Genomic DNA, 19595 nt, shown 5'->3' with positions numbered 1-19595 from the left:
AACAAAAGTGAGAGAAGATCGCACCAAAAGCAGTTTGAAAGTTTCATAGACATTCTGTTAACAGAATTAATATTGCACCTTTAGTGCCAAATTACAGACACTTAAATATTCAATGTAGAGAAAAATAGTTTTTGATTTAGTTTAGAATGTCACTTGAGCACAATTGCTGTACGGTTAACATACCATACAGTACTTTCAATCACAGTAATGATCTGTACAGAATTTAATCTAATATAGTTGGTCATTTCATGTTAGTATACTTTATTTGGTACCCTGGTACTAAGACAGGTATTCTTCCTGTATGGAGAACCAAAGTTTCTTTAATGGGAGGTTTACATCATAAGTGGCAAAAGTTAATATCTTACCACAGAGGTGATGGTGAAACTATTATGCTCATGCTCACATTCCTCCAACTAATATGAATAAACTCCAACTCAAATCTAAACAAGCATGTTACGACTGTGGCGCCGTCATTCACTGTTCAGTCTGTTTACAACAGACTGAGTTTTGATTCTTGTTGATAACATTTTGCATCATTTCTTGGAATACCATTTGGCCATATCTGAGCTTCTCAAGCATTTTAAGCCAAAGTGAAACTGAAGTTCTCAGGCAGAGGCAGCTGTTTTGGCTTTCTGTCAGACTAAATTGTCTTCCTCTGCTACCCTAGGCTCTGGACCAACCTGCCCAACAAGATCGCCCAGCAAACCATGTGTTCTAGTAGATTTTAAGTCTGGATTTAATCTAATCTTTTGCAGTGTGTTCGCCTCACACTCAATTCCCATGGTTGTCATTTTTCCATCCATTGTTCACCTAAACTTAAATCAGATTTGCCCAAATTTGCAACTTAAAAACATGGGATATCTACAGTATGAGTATCCTTATAGATGCTAGACCCATATTTTTCTATATCATAATACCATAATCATAGACAAACTAAACATTCATGTCAACACATTTGGAAGGCAACTTGAAAGACTTTATATGTCACGGATGGTGAATCATTGTGGTTCAAAGTCTTTGGTGTGTCTGTTTATTGCCTTTAGGAAACTACACCAAGCCGTGTGAGACACAAGCCTGAGATATTCCCACAACACTGCTGATTCAGCTGATGCAGAGGCTGTCGCCTTGATGGAAGAGGTGCTTGTTGCCTGGGATGACTCTGTGGGGATGTTGGTTATGCAATCTGGCTACGCATAACAATTCAATGGCCAAAGCCTTATTCATGCACACATACCTACTGTATGCTGACATAGTTGATACTTTAAGAACTTGAGCACATACAATGCAAGACATATCTTTTCTGGTTAGGTGTTGACTTTTAATTGGGATTTTTTGCTTTTTATTTTTATACACTTGTCAGAACTGCATATTTTTTTTTCAGGTTCTTAGGACCCAAGGTGGGGGCATATTTCTACTTTTTGTCGGTGAAGAGGAAAGAAGGTACTGCTCTTGCGCACACTTGTCACATTTAAAGAGAGGATATTGGGGCTTTGTACTTGTAAAAACAATTGTTTTCTATGACAAACCAGTGAAAGGTGCCTCCTTTGTGGTCACCTTAGCTCCCATTGACATTTTGAGATTTGAATATCATCTTGTCCTCTAAACTCTGTGTTTTTATTCACTTTGTTTTCAAGCAGACTTTACGCTCTACCTTAATAGTCCATGATTCACTTCTTCTTCCTCCTCTTATTCTTCTTCAAAAAAGTAAGGGTGCTATTACAAAAATAGCAATGTGTTTAAATCTGTGTTTTGTTGAAGCTTTAGATCACGAGTGACATTGAATATTACTAAAGAGAGGCATGTGGAAGACCTGCATGCACATTTGAATAAAGTGTGCTTGGGTTGTTACGCTCTAGTTAATGTTAAAGGACAGAAATATTTGGGAAATATGCTTGTTTGCCTTTCTACCCAGAGTCACGTGAGAAGATTGATATATCTGTGCCTCCAGGTGCAAAAATAGATGCAGGATAAATATAGATAGCTTTGGAGTTGTTGAAAGGCAAATTTCCCTACTTTTGACAGACAGAGCTAACTGCCTCTTCCTGCTTCTACGCCACAGAATCTGTGACCCAGAGATGAAATGGACATCTTCTTATGTGACTTTGGCCAAGATGGCAAGCAAGTGTATTTCCCAAAATGTCACACTATTCCTTGAAGGAACACTTTGTCTAATCAGAATAACATACTGGCTTGGGAGTAATGTTATAGATGCTGTAGTTCCCATTGAAATAAGCACTGTTTCTCACTCTTGCCTACCTTAGCGTATCTCATCATCATGCCTGCTGTGTGTCATTTTCCACTGAGTCTCTCAGAGTGCCCTGACTGGCCTCTCGAGGCTGAGAGAGAACCAGCAGAGAGGGGAAACTTCTCAAAATGTTCACGACAAACCTAGTGCCATATAAGCCACACAGGCCTTATTCCCCACCTGTCGCTGTGTGGAGAGTCTCCCAGCGAGTCAAAGGAGTCCCCGTATTGTAGGCCTGGCCGATGGGGGTCAGAGTAACCACAGTGTGCAGCGCGCCGGGCCCGTGCCTCCATGCACGCAGGACTGCTGCATTTACTGGTCCCCACGGACGATGACATCATTCCCGGCGAGTCAGAGAGGATACTGTCAGAACGTTCCAGGCTCCATGTCCGTTCCTCATGTCTGACAAATTTAAAAAGGTGTCAACACACACACATGCACACACCCCAGCATGCCCCACTATGATTATTTTTTTTTAAAAGAAGTTGAAAAAGAATCTTGGCAGTCAATGTATCTGTTGTGATCATTAACTAAATTAACTATTCGGCTTGTTGTCAGAGTCTGTGTTTATATAAAATGATGATGGTTAATATCCTCAATGATGTATGATGGGAATACATGTGTAATGTATTGTGCATGCTTACCTGTGAGTTGATGAATGGGCTCGTGTGGAAGAGTTGTGAGATCTGGAGGAGGCATGACTGGCAGGGAACGATCCCTCTGTTGCAGGCCGTATGACTCGTTCAGTTGCAGGGACATTCTTTGATATGAACTGTGTCAAAAAAATGGATTTGGCAGGTGGTGAGATTTGGAAAAAAGACAAGCTTTGATCTTACAACCACGCATGAAAACCATTTGAAGTACATATGCGTGTGTAAACTTCAATAATGTTAAGGATCCTTTCAGAAACTCACATTTCCCATAGGGATCTCCTCTGGTCCTGTTCTTGGGTGATTGGGTCCGTTAGGTAAGTTGTTGGGGTGTTCTGGACACATGTTTTGTCGCAGGTGATTGTGCATCCTATTTCTTTGTTTCCTGTTGAGCAAATCTTGGTCACTTTCTCTTTTTTGGTTATGATGAAGTAATTGTAATTTTTTAATCAATGTGTTTTTCCTATAATCATTAACAACTGTGAAGAATTTAACATGCAAACATGTTTAACAATATAAAAAGACTACATTTTGAGGCAGTAAACACAATATATTATATTTCCACCTATGTTTTATATTACAAACACTGCAAAAAGTAAGCCAGCAGCTGGAGTATGCAGTGAACTGTTTAAATAAAATAACAGGCGGTAACAGAAATGTAAAAGGAAAGGCTATTTGTTTAAAAATCAGGAGCTGATCCATTTATCAGCAGGACTTACTTGGTTTTACAGTAGGCAACCACACACACGATGCCCACCACCAACAGAGCCACACAAATACCCGTGATTGTCAGTACTCTTTTCTGGTAGAGTTCCTCTGCCTCTGTCAAGATCACACCCACAAATACACAGACGTACCCACACACACCACATGCACACAGTGAGAGAAATAAAAGGGGAAAAAAAATCAGTCTCTTGAAGGTGCAGTTTCCCACTTTTTCACTGTACATCTACATTTTTTATTTTTTTTTTACTAAATGCTGAGCAGTATGAAGCTTCATTCCTTTCTTGACAACTCACTTCACAGTCAAATCTCTGCTTCTCACAAATACAACAGATGCTGTTGCTCCCTGTGCTGCAGTTAGGTGGCGTAGGTAGGTGATCAGCAATAGTTAGAATGATGCATCAAGTAACTTTATTCCCTATATGAAAAATCTATATAATTTCAAATAATATATGATACTATAATAATGAAGGCTTATAAGTTATAAGCTAAAATTTAATTTGCATTAGTCAGTTTGCATTTTGCAAACTGTTTGCATTATCAATAATTTAATTAATTAATAGAAATCTTCATCTGCTCAGGCATTCAGTAAGCACAATGTTGAAATCTTACAGTGCAGAATTTTAACAAACAAGTAAATTTGAAATGAAATGAAATATCATGAAATATGAAACTGGGGAAATCTAGGCTGATGCTTTTTGCTTTTCCAGAGAAGAGCTGGTTTGAGGTTGAGGAAGACTCTGTTTCCCCTCAGGAAAATGATGGAGCCAAGAGGTACAGTAGTGTTGTCTCTGGTAAATAATGTAATAAAAATGAATTGGATTTTACAACTCCTTCCATCTGTGGTTTCCTTCTTTCATTCACCAGCAGCCATTTTACACCAGCGTGCCAATTTGTGTCAAGTTTCTGACACCATAAATAAATCATTGTAGTCAGTTTATTTATAGCAGCAAACTGGGTTATATTTCAGCAATAGTGCTTGATATGTACTGATAATGATTTTACAACAAAAAAATACACTGGTTTCAGTATCAAGTACTAACACAATGTCCTCATGGTAGATAAACGCACTTAAATGATAACATAATTTCTGAGAAAACATTTATTTTACGCTCTCAACCACTAAAGCACTTCTCTGGAAAAGGTAGCAGAAAACAAGAGCTAACAAAGAAGGAGGATGGAAATATCGGCAGATCGAAGAAAAAAACATGACTGTAGGATCTAAATATAGCATTGCATGCTCACATCACAGCATCTACTCCTTGAAGGATAATTCAAACTGGTAACACAGATAATATTTTCTTATATTCACAGTTGCATTTCAGGTATACTAACGGCGGGGTGATGCAAGAAACATGGACAAGATCACACATAAATACAAAGAAAAGGATGGCATAGCAAAAGGGAAGGCAGACACTAAAGGAATGAGGCTAAAGGGGTTGGATAGATAGAGTTGAAGTCTGAGGAAAAGGAAATTGGTAGTTACAAACATGATATATCATTCTTGTTACAGATGAAATTATGATCCAAAAGTCAGTCAGAAATGGAAAAATAACATGAGTGAGATAGTTATTAGATCTACTTTTTCATTGCACAAGTGTGAGAGGTGCAGGAGATGACATCCATGTTAATGATGTTTGATGGAGAATAAGTTGCATTGACTAGGTTTTTTTTATTTTTTTTTATTCTAATGAGTTAAGGTATGATATGGTAGGAGATGGGTTGGTTAATCGAGGGACAATATGATTTACAGTTCACACCACAGGCTGGACGGGCGCATGTCAAAATGAAGGACATCTACTTAGTAGCTATGCGAGGACTGAGAATCAAAATGGATTGTTCCATACCCATAAATTCAATCCCAAGATGCTCTGCCATTGCAGAGGGTTGAGAGTTGGAAGGGGAAAAAAAAGAAAAAAAAAAAAAAAGAAACAAAGACCAGATTAAGAGAGAGGCACCTTCTAACATACAGTGGAGCAAACAAATATAGGCATTTCAGCAAGTGTGACAACAAACACTTGAAATGAGTCAGTTATTGTCAGAACAATGTGGTCAGTAACCTCTGAGACAAGACACCACAACGTACTTGCAGCATGCAACACACACTTCAAACATCACAACACAAAACTGCATGACACACAGCTACCATATTAATGAGTTTAATTTTCTGTTTTATAACTTCTTCACTCTACCCAAACATTTATATCTAGTGTATGTTTCAACACAGTCCAATGGTATTGTTGCTTCATTAAGAGGCACGTCAGATCTTGTTTAATGAGCAATTCTTGATAGAGCTTTGCAGAAGGTGCTATTTGATTAGATAATCAAACGTAATCCCCTAATGGGAATAGGATATGTTAGGCGCATAGTCACTCTCATATACTGTGAGAGAGAAAATATGCGTGAGAATACCTGCGCTTTCAGTTTTCTGCTTCCTAAAAACGCTACACTGTCAGTTCCTGAACACACCCATCACATGAACAGGCAAGTTAAAAGGAGTGTACAGTCCTGTACAGTATCGGAATAATCGCCCTGATTAAGAAGAATTATGGTCGGACCTTATATTATATGGCAGAGTGAGGCCCAGGGAGGTTGCACCAACCAGCTGAGTTCATATCTCTGGCAGCTCAGTTGCTTTACTTGGATTGAAGCAAGTCCCAGCTGTTCTTACGACAACATGCTCTTGTTAAGCCAAGCCCTTATGGCTGAGGAGCAGAAGCCATCCTCCTTCTCTCTGGTATCTCCTGGGGATGGGAGGAGCCCCTCCAGGAAGCGGGTCTTTAAGTGTGGAAAGGATGTGTGTGTGTGTATGCACATGTGCCTGCGTGTGCATGTTTACTGTGCGCTCGTTGGAAGGAAATTTGATTTATTCTCCTTAATTGAGAGTAGATAATGTGAAATATATGAGAGGCCGTTAAAATTGTTGTGTAGCTTTCCAAAAATACAAATGTTGTGGTACAGCTAACTTTACAGCTCACTTCATGTGTAAATGTTTCATGGAGCTGATTTCTACTGTGGATCTGGATTTTTGAAACAATGACAGCTTAATGGCCATGTGCAGAAACATTTTATTATGTTTGACTCTTGGATAGAATTGTGGCTTAATCTTTTCCATTTGAAATCACGCCCTTTGATTATGTTTAAAGATGATGCCATAAATATGACAACGTTTTTTCTTTATGTGTGCATGTCATCATGTACGAATGTATCTTGTCTCTCTTTTTTCTTTAAAGGTTCTATGTGTAAGAATCAGAATGTCCTTCTCATTAGTGACACTGGTGGTCATTAGGGGAACTGCAGCCAGTATCCTGTTGCTTGCGCTCATGACCATACTCCATCAGCGCACAGAAGCATCAGCAAGCTAGGGTGTGAGACTTCTCAGAATAACGTAAAAGATCTCTGACGTTGTGTTGCAGTGTCCAAAGACACACACAGAGCAAACACAAAGAGGCTCCTGCTGCGTTGTGGCTACTGTGGTAGAGATGTGTGGGTCTGGGTTTTTTAAACCGAACCCACCTGTTCCATTATGAGTGCTGCGGTCAACAGAGGCAGCGAGCTGTCTCAACCACCCAAAAAAACAAATTACTGTAGCCAGAAACAGTGCGATAGCTGGCATGATTAGGTGGCTAGCCAACCTGGTGGATAACAGAGCTGGGGAGCTAATATCTGCCAGGTGTTTCTAGTCAGATAAGTTAGCAGCAAAGTTTTTGTTGTGGTGGGTGCCAGTACGTTATCGGTAAAGAGGCAAGGCACCTGGAAGTGCGCAAAAACATCACATCTGTTCGATTTTTGCAGAAAAGACAGGAGTCCTTCAAATAAAAATTCCTAGGCTGATACGGGCAACTACAGGGAAAGGTCTCATTTTTTAACTAATGTTACAACGTGTTCACACATTGGCAATAAAAAAAACAAAAAAAAAACTAATACATGTAAACTGCTGCATAATTCTTACATACAGTCCCTTTATGTGTGCAAACTGTTAGGTCATTCTTTTCTAGACCAAATAATCTAAGCTCTGTGTTCATGTGGCTGCATGAGAACTAGGAATAAATGCTGTCGTTGATGCAGTCACACAGCTGCACTCAAGTTAAACAGAATGCAGAAAGAGCCATCAGTGAAGGAAAAAGAGCTCCCACACACCACCTTCCACTCTGCCAAAAAACAAGTAATTTCAGCACAGTACATTACGACTTAATGTGATATGAAATTACTTGTAGTTAAGACGGCGGTTTTCGCATGGTACTCCGAGCCAACATACAATAAACAGCTCTGCATGTCAGGCTATAGGGATGAGACTCTGTGTGGCAGCATCAGGCAACTCCAAAAGCAGATGCAGTTATTTTCTAACTGGGATGTTACACTGAAAAAGACATAACACTGACAAATACGCAGAAAGATAGTGGTACAGTAGATCCATTTCAATAATCTTAACTCAAATACTGAGGTTTTGTATTTAATTCTAGTCTTTGATTATTATACAGTGTTTAAAATCTTGTGCATGTTCTTTTCCTCAGAGAACAAAGCTACAGTACATGAAATCTCAGTTGTTTGTTTTTCAGTAATGTCATGTCACTCACAACTATCAATATCTATTTGACAAGTAATCCACCAACAGGAAATATTGAGGTGTAAACAATGAAGACTGCAGTAACAAGTTCATTAAAGAGGCACAATTCCAGACCACGTGGATAGTTTTCAAAGGAAAAACCTTAGGGGCAAGATCTATCAGGCTGTAGTTCTCCATAAACCTTCATCTAATCTTTGTATAAATCTGTAGTTGATGGATGTGTTTGCTGATGTTGCCGTGTGGAGTGGTGCAGAGTTGACTTCTCTTTCCCCAGGCTAGCGAAGCTGTTTGACACAGCACTCTACTGTAGCGTGTGAACTGTGTGCTGAGGACATCTGAGAGAACAGTTAGCATCTGTGCTGTGAGAGCACCATTTTGTTACTACTACTATAGCAATGTGTGTTAGCAAGAGAACTTTAATTTGCTGAATGCTCTGGTGTGGACTTTGGTGTTTACTAGAGTCTGGCTGTAATGTAGGTCATAAGTAAGTTAGCGATATATATGTGAAACTGGAAACTGCCTCTAACCGCTTGGCAAGTGAAATGTTGTCTAGCCTGTGTGTGCATGTATGTTCCAGTCAAAGCAACTGTAACACAACAAACACGAACACTTAAATATTTACAGTAAATTATTGGCAAATCCCTAATTATTTCACAACCAAATTAGTTATGATTTTCACGCGTTACAACTGGTACTTTGTCATGTTGGCTCACGTATGAGCAGGGGCGGATTTAGTAATTTGGGGGCTGCAGGCAAACTCTGTCTTTCTTGATTTTCACCTTTTCTCATACTGGGAATGTTGGTATTGGCAATGGTAGAAGAAGTACTCAAAACTGTTTTCTTAAGTAGAGACTATTCATACAGCACAGTAAAATTACTGTTAAATGTCCTGCATTCATATTTATACTCAAAAATGACAAGTGACAGTAGTATTATTAGCAAGTGTACTTACTTAAATGTACTTACTGTACTTAACATCTGTTCAAGGTACAGTTTTTAATACTCATGTAATACTGGAGAGATATTTTATTTGTTATATTTGTGAGTAAAGTCTGGACCTTCAACATAACCAGGAACATTATTTATCAGGTAAATGTGGTAGTACAATGTTTTCCTCTGAAGTAGAAGTATCTCATATTTTTTCTGTGCTCTGGGGGGCTTTTGTAAGTTATTTCAGGGAACACTCTGTTAGAATAGTAACATAATTTGATATTTTTCATATCTTAACGTCATGATAAATCCATAGCTGTTTGGGGCCCTTTAAGTTAGGGGCCCCAGGCAGTTGCCTACCAAATGGCAAAGTCCGCCTCTGTATACGAGTTACATATTAAAGGATGCACTTCAATTAAAGGGTCACACTTTTACAGTAATATATCATAAGGAAGTGTTACATGAAGCATATTGCTTGAGTTTATAGAAGCAATTGGAATATGAAGAAAAAGGCCTACAGTGTATTACAAATGAGATAAACTACATTTTCATTTCAAACTACATGCTCCTGCTGACCAGATCCTTGTAACCAATGGCTCTCAACAATCATTTCTTTATCATTTTAACAGATTCAATCATTCGTCATGCCTATTAGTTAATGCTAATTGGTCAGGTCTGGCTTTTCATCTATGAATCAGCTCTAATAGGATCATACATGTTTGTATTTGAAGCTGATAAAATGCATAAACAGGCATAATTAGTAAGTGAGCTGAAGGTAAAGCAGGGTTTTAGTAATTGTTTTGCCATTAGACTGTGTTGTTACATGCAACTGACTTTGTGCAAATCAAATCTTGACAAAGCATTTAAATTCAGCCTTCTACTTGTTATCAAACTTATTACCAGCTCTTATTCTGAGTGCACATGCAATATACTGAGAGTTAAAGGGCATACAATATTACATGCAGACCAAACACAACAACAGTCTCTGCTAAACTGTGCCAGCTAGTGAATGAGTCATCAGAGAAGGCACAGACACAACTATTAGGTAATAGCCTAAGAGGAAATTATTAAATTAATGCAACCTCTCTACACCCAGCATGCACGCATGACACGATGACAGTCTGACAGAGTGACAGAAGAGGAAATTGACATACGGTAGAAACTGGCCATAACGTAGGTTTGACAGCGATCACCAGTAAAGTCATTTGGACACCTGATGGAAAGAAACAAAGCCACAAAAAGAGAGGGAGGAGAAGGGTGGTGGATGAGTGAGAAAGAGAAAGAAAACAGGAAGAGAGAGGGCAAGGGTGGAGTGTGAAGGAGAGTATGCATAAGAAAAAAGTGAGTAGGGAGAGAGGGAGGGAGGGAGGGACAGGGAGAGAGGGAGGGAGACACAGAATTAGAACAACAGCACAACTACAGACAGCAGAAAGCAGAGTGTTCCCATGGATGACACCACCGTGTACATGGTGTAGTGCACAGCTCATTGCGTGTTGACCTGAGAAGGAGAAAGAGGAGGAGAAAGAGGAAGAGAACTTGTGGGGGGGGGGGGAATGCAGGAGTCCACAGAGGTAATCCAGTGACAACTGTGTCTCTGTTCTCAGCTGCTCATATCAAGTGAACATACTTTTGAAAGGATTGGGCATGTACAACCGCAGCGGCTCAGTCTGTAAGCATCGTGGGCCGAAGTATCCATCCGGACATCTGGGAAGGAGCAGAAAAGTGTTATGAAAAGGAAAACACAGGAAGTGAGGTGAACTGTAAATATTAGGGATTCATATCCCTTCACAGACATTGTTAAAGGTCACAGTGAAACCATGTGGACATCGCAAAATACAGGCAACTTTGACACAAGTGTTAATGTGTTCATTAACACACCAAACACGACAACATCAGTGATGAATGTCCCACCTGTTCATGTTTCCATTAGAAATTATTACTACTGCTACTAATATTACTAATACTGATGATAATAATAATAATAATAATAATAATAATAATAATAATAATAATAATAATAATAATAATAATAATAATAAATAATAATGCTTTACTAGCAATTCCACAAAATAAGTTAAGCAGTAAAAGGTTTCACTCTAAAATAAAAAAAGGAAAACAATAGAAAAATAAAAAATACCTTCTACAAATGATGTAAGAAGTGTAAGAGAGGAAAAATATAAACTGATATATAATAATCTCAAAGGTCAATATATATTATAATAATAAGTTTGACCAACCCAGGATTAAAATGATCATATAAAAGGTGATATACTGTAGGTTTCAGGCGCTCTAACAACAAAGGCCCATTATCCTTTTGACCAGAGTATGGATTTTGGGGAGATGAGAGAAGAGTAATATTCTTGAGTATATGGAGGAATAAGTGGAATGTATCTGCGGATCAATCATGCACTGCTTTGTAAGTGATCAATAAATCAATTCTAGGAAGCCTGTGCAGCAAATCTGAAATGTGGTAATGTGGTTTCTTCTCTTGGTGCCTTTTGGGAGCTCAGTAGCTGTGTTCATAACCTGCATATGTGACAGCTTTATAACTGGTAAGACTGTGATGTGAATTAGTCAAATCAGAAGGAAATAATATCCAAATCAAATACGGTTCTGAAAAATATTTGAATATGGAGATGGCTATCAGTGAAAATCATGACTGTACAACTGTTTACTTGTGTTTTGAAACATTGGTCAGAGTTGTCTAACATGATTTTATATTATTATAACTAAAGACAGACAATCATTCTCATCAAGTTTGTTGGGCTAAACCATATTTCCTCATTATAACCCCATAAGGATGAGCAGTTGGTCTTTTAGGGGCACCAACATTCCACCCACAGTCACAAACAGACCACCAATCCAACAAAGGTCATTGCTCGTGATTTACTGGTTTCACACAACGCGTCCCAGGAGCACCATAACATTCAGCATTTAATTACTCATCCTGAGTGATGCCGTTGAACTGGGGGGATAAGCTGCACCTAGACCAAGGAAACTCGGCTGGAAGATGAAAGAAATAAACTGTCACGACCTAATGTAAAAATCAGATGAGTGTGCAAAAACCCACTGTGGTGCAACTGCAAACTCTATTATCACTCTTTTATCTCATTGGTTTTCTAAAAAAAAAAAAAAAAAAGTGGGAGGTAATAGACCGTTCATTATTCAAAAAATAAACACATAACATTTAGAAGGGGGGGGGGAAAATGAGAGTTTTACCATGTGTTAGGAGACGTTAAACAGGATCTGTGCTTTACAGCAGACATACTGTACATGCACAACTCATTCCTTTCTTAATTCCCGGAGAGAGGGGATTCGGAAGTTCTGGTAAAGGTTCCCAGCTTTTGTTCTAACTAACTCCACTTTGTATTCATTATTTAACATTTTACTGGCAAAATACATCCTTATAAGGATGCTTTATGTACAATGACAGTGAATATAAACCATTACTTATATATTTATTAATATGTTGAAAAGAGCCTGAACTTTCTGAATTTTAAATTAACTTAAGTGAAGGAAAATATATTTAATTTAGTTATTTACCAGCTTTAGGTCATTTCTTAACCTTTCCTTTGCCCCCCGCAAAAGTTTTTACTTCAAAGTGAAGGAGCTGGGCATTAAAGTAGGGCTAGCTGTCTGCAGGACTTGTTTAGCCAGTGAGTAATACCCACTGAAGCCTGGCCTATATTGAATGAGATGGCTGTGGGGCAACAAATCCCTGCAGGCCTTCACTGCATTATCCAACTTTTCTGGACCCATGCCCCGGCCGTGAGTGAATTAGCTGCAGCAATTGAGTTATTGCTGCCTCCAATTTGTACACAGCGTATTGAACGGCTGTTGCAGCCATGTACTCGTTGCTTGTTGAGCATTCTTCCTTGGGCCAACTGGGCACAGAAGCTGCGCCAGTGTTTCTGCTCTATATCAAACCAGCCAAAATGACTTGTGTTATATTGACATATGGTGGAACAGAACATGCAACATAATATTTGACAACCATGACAGGAGGTGATGTGCCTGTTTTGTTACTTTAGTCTACTGTTGAGTTTTACTGGTTGTAACAATTACAACCTCACACAGCTGTACTATACTGATTAATAATGATAACAATAATGTGTTCGTTTCTTGAAAAGCAGGAAAGAAACCGGAGGGAAAACTACTTATTTTAAGTACTAATTTCCCTTTGAAGACTGCCTTTAATAGTCTCTCTTGACATTGAGACAAATACAAACTAAAATGTAAATGTCAAAGAAAAAACAAGTTTTTTCTAACTCTATACACTTCCTCACGAGCTGAGACACACGGTTTCTCCAGCGCACTTTAGACATGGGTCGTGATCCCCTTTGCCAAGGACCTTAAATGTAAGCAATGATTCTATTTACCTCATTGGGGGCCTCTAACAGGCATAAATATTTGCTCACTACTAAACCAGTGACTCATGACATTTTGAAAAGGCTTTTAATGTGCAGCCCTCCTGTACACTAAACATGACTTAAAAGGATGAGCACACCACCGCCTCACTCCATTATTAGTGTTAGAATACACAACAGGTGGGTAGTTAAGCAGAATGGCAGCGCTTCCCTGTGATGTGTTGCTGCTGCTGCTGCTGCTGCTGCTGAAAAAAAGAAGAACTGGAATCAAGTGCTCTCATGAAAACAAACAGCGGGATGAAAATTTGTAGTTAGTGTATTAAAGAACATTACTGTTAAAGACAATCTGTAACGAGAGGAGCTTTCAGTTCACTGTAGGACAAAGACAATGTAAATTCAGTTTTTCGAGGTGAATCCAAAAACAGAGATTACTCACTTGCAGGAGAGCTGATTTATACCATGTATGAAGTAACAGTCGCCGCCATTCACACAGTAGGCCTTCTCTGTGTCGTTACATCTTCTGGCGTGGCCTGAGCCTGGAGATGGTGTTGTGGTTACTGAAGAAAAGACAGAGAGAGAAAAAATCATCTTAATTAATCCTTTTTTGTGTCAATTTTACTCTCTAATGAGCCCCAGTAAGGTTAATAAATGATGATCTCAAAATAAATATAGTCACGCACAGGATTTTCATATAATATGTATCTGGCTGTCATGAATCGGTTTATGTTACACTTGTATTTTTATCAGTATAACAGTCTATACAAGTATTCTCAGCTTTACTCATATACACTTGTATTTCCACGAGGACTCTTAGTTTTCTATCCTCAAATGTAATTGTGTCTCTAAGCAGTGTTGACACTATCTCAAGAAGTTCTATGAGCAAAGATAAATATTTCCCTGACTTAGCGTAGGAGTTGTTTATGCGTTGACTCAGGTCCTTGGAATGGCCCAAAATGTCATGTATCTGCACGTAATCCCCCCGACTGAATAGATATAATATGTTTGGGATGAAGTCTGCTTATCAGGACAAAAGCAGGGACGTTTGAAGCAAGGGGAGTGCTGAGAGAGATGCGCAGCGGCAGGATTGGGCTTGAGAAGGGAGGAGTGGGCTTCGCATGTCAGATGTTGACACGTGATCTCAACTGTGTACCTGCTGTCAGACGCTATTAGCACCTCCACACAATGTGGCAGCTTACTGGTGGGGATACAGTAGTTTCCGATTGGAAGACCTTTATGCGTCAGCTTCAACTGAGCCTGATATTCATGTCATGCATAATATTGTGACAAGAATTTGCAGTAGGATTGTATTCAACTGCCTCTGACATATAGGCTCTTTGCCACCACGACAAGACTTCACGACTCCCATTTGTCACGCAGTTGAAGAAGTCAGTTTAGCTTTCTTCGCTGGCTGGAGAAGCGCCACATTCAGAAGCAGACTTGTGGTTTAGCTGAAACAACAGCGGTTTATTCCCTTGCTAGTTTGCATAACAAAGCAGACACAGGACTGTGCTTCACTTGCCAATATGAGCCTGTGAAGAACGTAGACACTTTAACTCAGCACTTTTCAAATTCCAAACACATCATCAACTAAAACTACAAATCTTAAATCATTTTTTATAGAATATAATCTGATGCCAAAATAGGAGATCATAGCTCTGCAAAAACTACTGTATTACTTTCCAACTTCAAACATCAAGAAGAGATCAATGGATGTCAACATTTTTCCAAAATCGTCCTTTCAGTGTTATTGCATGTACTGCTTTGGCAGACTACCATGCCATTACAGACAAAACAACAACCCAGATCATACAGTTTTAATTTAATGAGACTTACTGAGATTTATGACGGACCTTTCACTTTTTTTGTAAAAAGGGATTAAAGTCTGTGTAAAGTAAGAATAAATATGTGTTCTGAGTTTGACATACCACAGAAAAGTGTGTTGTTAACCACCCTGCCAAATTTCAATGATTACAAAAATTAATGAAATTAGGCTTCACAGTTGTGTAAAAGTCTGCCTATTTCTCTGCTCCTAAACGCTGTGGGCGTGCCCGCCAAGTTCGCTGAAACCCCGCCCTCTACCAAGTGTCACCTGTCAATCAAAGTCACCACCTCTACCATAAAGATGGACGCTATATCTGAGAGCTTTCTGCTGCTAACTCAGCGGCTAACTCAGCTGCTAGCTCGGCGGCTAACTCTGCGGCTAACTCAGCTAACTGGCTAACTGTAGACTGTAGTTGTAGTAGTGTGCGCTGAATGTATTTATACCTGAACACAGAAATCTTGAAACACAGTTTGTGAAGCCTAGCTCCACAATTCAAATCTAAATGGTTGAAATGCTTTTTACACCTTTTTTAGAAATACATTTATGACCTATGTGTTTAGAAGAAAATGTCTGAATTCATTTTACACGGTCTTTAAGGCTTAAATCACAAACTGTCATGTAATTGAACTATCAAAGCTACTAGATGCTGTTGACCCAAAGATTTTCCATACATGTTGACCAGTTAATCAGAACTACCTCATTGCCACACCTGACCTCTTGCTGGAGCGCTGGCGTGTAAAACACCTTGTAAAAAGATCAGACAAAGCTGTCAGGAGGAGGGAACCTCATAAAATTGTAAAAGAAAAAAAAACAAAAACTCCTACGCTCAAAATAGAAGCCTTGTGCAGTCTTCAACTGTAAATGATGCGAAAACAAAAGTCGGCAAAACAAGTTGCATGACTACCTTTTCTCTGTCTCTATCTAGGGCAGCGGCCCATCCCAGAATGCACTGGTGGGAGGGAGGGAAACGTTCTGGACAGATCATCAGTCGTCTGTAGGGGCTAACACATAGACAATCGCACTCGCAAATAATCTCCAGTCCACCTGGCTTACATGTGGGTGGACTGTGGGTGAAAAACAGACGACCCGGAGAAAACCCACACAGGGAGACAGAAGACATGTAAACTTCACACAGAAAGGATCAAGGCTGATAGTTGAACCATGGTCATGTTCTGCTGTCAAAGTTTATTTGACTACTGCTCATACCAAAACCATTTTACCATGACTGTACTCACTTTTTTTCTCCTCCATTCTAGCCAGTTTCAGTCAAGGGTTAGTTATAAGATAACTTATATTATCTCATCATAATGATACCCTGTTGTCATCTAACAAGGTAATGCTATAGTACATGACCAGGTGCTTATGCTTTTTTGAGCTCCAAATTTCTTTCTAATTGGCATTGGCAATGACTTACTTTTGTTTATGTTATAGTCATAGATTCCTTGTCACATTACAGCACATGGCCATTGATCTATATATATTAACATTTATGTGATTTATTAAATATTCAACAGACTACACTATGATAACATATGATGATAAACCCAATTGTTGAGAGAGTTATGGGCAGTATTTGTAATGACACACATCACTCAGTGCAACCTTCGGGCTAAGTGGAATGAGGGCAAATAAATCATATTTCTCTCCATTACTGTAAAGAATGACTTCCATCCTTACTTGGATGACGACATGTTGATTTGTGCACCATTACAGGATACTACACTAAACTACTCTACAGTCTGGGAAGGTTTTAGGCCCAACTTGTTTTTTGTTTCCATCCAATTGAACGCTGACAGGTGGAGAACCCACACATCCTCTCACAGCAACCAAGGTTCATTTGCCTAAAAAACAAACACCACCTGTCTGCTCCTAGGAAGAGGACAAGTACATTCCTGTGGACATTATTTTACTTTCAAAAAATAAAAAAGTGAGGCTTTCTCTGTGTACCCTGAGTATCTTTCTTTAAAGACAAGACATGCAGTCGGATTGGCCAAGAGCTCCAAGGTTCAGTCCCTGCAGGGTCTGGCGGCAAAACCTTGTAATGTTGTCTTTATAACAGTTAAATGTCAGCAGTATATATCAATCAGCTCCAAAATAATAAAAATGATCCTATACAAACCCCATGTCATATAAGGGTAACATTTTTGAATATCTTTGGGAAAATTATCACAAGTCAATGCAAATCTAAGGTGTCACAGGGACATGGAACAACCCCGTACCTTTCAAACACAAGATCCAAGTAACTGCAGCAACTAGCTCTCAGTGGCTTTTAAAAAAAGGCATATATCCCACTACTAACAAAAACAATCCATCTGAGAACATTTATTGGCCTCAAGTCATCGACTGACATCCAATCTATGACACTGCACAGTAAGTGTCCCAATTTTCTTATCCTATCCTCCTTTTCTCTGCTGTCCGCTCTTCTTTCTTGTGCGTCCTACAATTACTCCCTCATAGCAGACATGTTGTTGTAACACAGAGGTTACAACATTCTGGTGGAAAATTTTGGTTTCAACTCATGTTTTGTACATGAGTACATGTTTTTTACATTATCCTATCTAAATGATCCTTATCTAAATTATAAAACATACACACCATCAACAAAACCATATCATACAACTCCCTGTACATAACTGTGGCGCCTACACAGCCTATACACAATAAAAACTGCAATCTGTAGAGTAAACACAAATCAAAACAATATTTATATTTAACAGTCATCATATTCATCATATTTAGGGCTAGATAGTGACATGAAAAGCCTATGTAAGAAAGGCTTTGGTTCATATTGGACACCAAATCCTGTTTAGGACACTTTAAATCCTGATGGCACCATTTTCAACAACTGCAAACTCATCAAATTCAGATCAATATGTCAAGTTCAAAGTTGAAAGTATGTCTCCTCTGACTCAAACAGCTGGAGGCAAGAGGGTGGGAACTGAACTGAACTAAAATGATGCACCAAACACTTGTAAATCACACATGTGCACCCACTTCAGGTTTTAAAATAAACTTGTAAAACCTGACAAAAGTATGTTAAAACCTGCTGAGCAGCAGTAAAATATCCAGGCAGGACAGGGATATGCCGCAGAATTATGAGATTAATTTCTTCATCTTCATCTGCAGCCAGCAGTAGTGTCTGAATGCCCACAGATCCTTATGATAAATACTGGAACTATCACTCTATGTATTGTTGTGAAAAAACCCTAAGTTAAGATAAACTTATTAGAAAGTAACTGCACTTGTCAGCACAAAATTTCAAAAGCATATGAATGTGTTTCCATGAGGTGTGGCAAGCTTCCAACATAAAACTGACAAAGTTACTGGCACTTCCACCAGTACATAACTGTATGTTTTGAGTTATGATTGTGCAATCCTGTCCTCTAAAAATCTTGTTTATATACTGCTAATACACAACAGCAAATATGTTTTCAGAGAACAGTAATGTCTTTTTAAATGTCCCAAAATGTAAAAAAATGTTGGCACTAAACATATCAGCAAAATGTTAAAAACAACATATTTCAATTGTTTCCTAAAATATGAGCTCTTGCAAATCAATATCCAAGATAGGCATATAAATAATACATGTTTATGCATTCACAGCACTAGGTTAAATTGGCTGCAATTACATTTCCCTTGGAAACTAATTAATACATACTTTATATTCTTAATTTCTAGGAGCCAAGGTTGGATTGAGGTATTTACAAGGATTTCAAATCCATCTGGTATTGTTGAAGGGTTTAAAAGGCATAAGTAATAAAGTAAGTAATAAAAGTTAAGAGAGAAGTCCAGTGTTTATTGGATGTTGCAATATCCAAGTGCCTGCTAATTTGATGCTGCAGCACCTCGAGCTGGACATACATGTTGTAACACTGAAGTCATGTTTTGCCACACCAATGAACTACTTTCTACTGTAAAATTTTTACTCATAATCAATATTATTGTGTTATAAATTGGAACTCCATCTACTCACTGAAAAGCCAGATAAATGCATTTTAATAAGAAATGAATCCAAACATTTGTGTTTGCTAATGAAAAATATAGATTTTTCTCCATACTTCATCCTGTCTGTTGATATTTTGACATAAAACAGTTAAATGCTCGCAATGTTCGCAACCTCGACTAAAAAAGAACGAACAACAAGTAGTTTAGTGAGCTACAGAGCTCACTTGAAGCTGAGAGCAGTTTAACATGACAAAACTACAAAATTACTAGAAGACAACGCTGGTTGTAGTGTTTCCACTTACTGGAAAACCCATACAAGGAGCGGTACACACAGACCCTGTCCCAG

The 19595-nt window shown here is 38.7% G+C and overlaps 1 protein-coding gene across 1 annotated transcript in view; it reads right to left on the bottom strand.

The window, feature by feature from the left end:
- Nucleotides 1–19595, bottom strand: part of LOC133993983 (pro-neuregulin-2, membrane-bound isoform-like) — a 71256-nt gene that overhangs the window by 1920 nt on the left and 49741 nt on the right. Inside the window, exons 4-10 of the mRNA XM_062433136.1 lie at nt 13919–14039; nt 10270–10328; nt 5466–5489; nt 3615–3717; nt 3160–3280; nt 2890–3017; nt 2426–2647 (exon numbers count right to left, since the gene is read on the bottom strand). Coding sequence (XP_062289120.1) covers nt 2426–2647; nt 2890–3017; nt 3160–3280; nt 3615–3717; nt 5466–5489; nt 10270–10328; nt 13919–14039 — 778 coding nt within the window. The remainder of the gene's footprint in view (nt 1–2425; nt 2648–2889; nt 3018–3159; nt 3281–3614; nt 3718–5465; nt 5490–10269; nt 10329–13918; nt 14040–19595) is intronic.

Source organism: Scomber scombrus, chromosome 14 (assembly GCF_963691925.1).
Source record: "Scomber scombrus chromosome 14, fScoSco1.1, whole genome shotgun sequence".
Lineage (NCBI taxonomy): Eukaryota > Metazoa > Chordata > Actinopteri > Scombriformes > Scombridae > Scomber > Scomber scombrus.
This window is presented reverse-complemented; position numbering and strand designations above follow the sequence as displayed.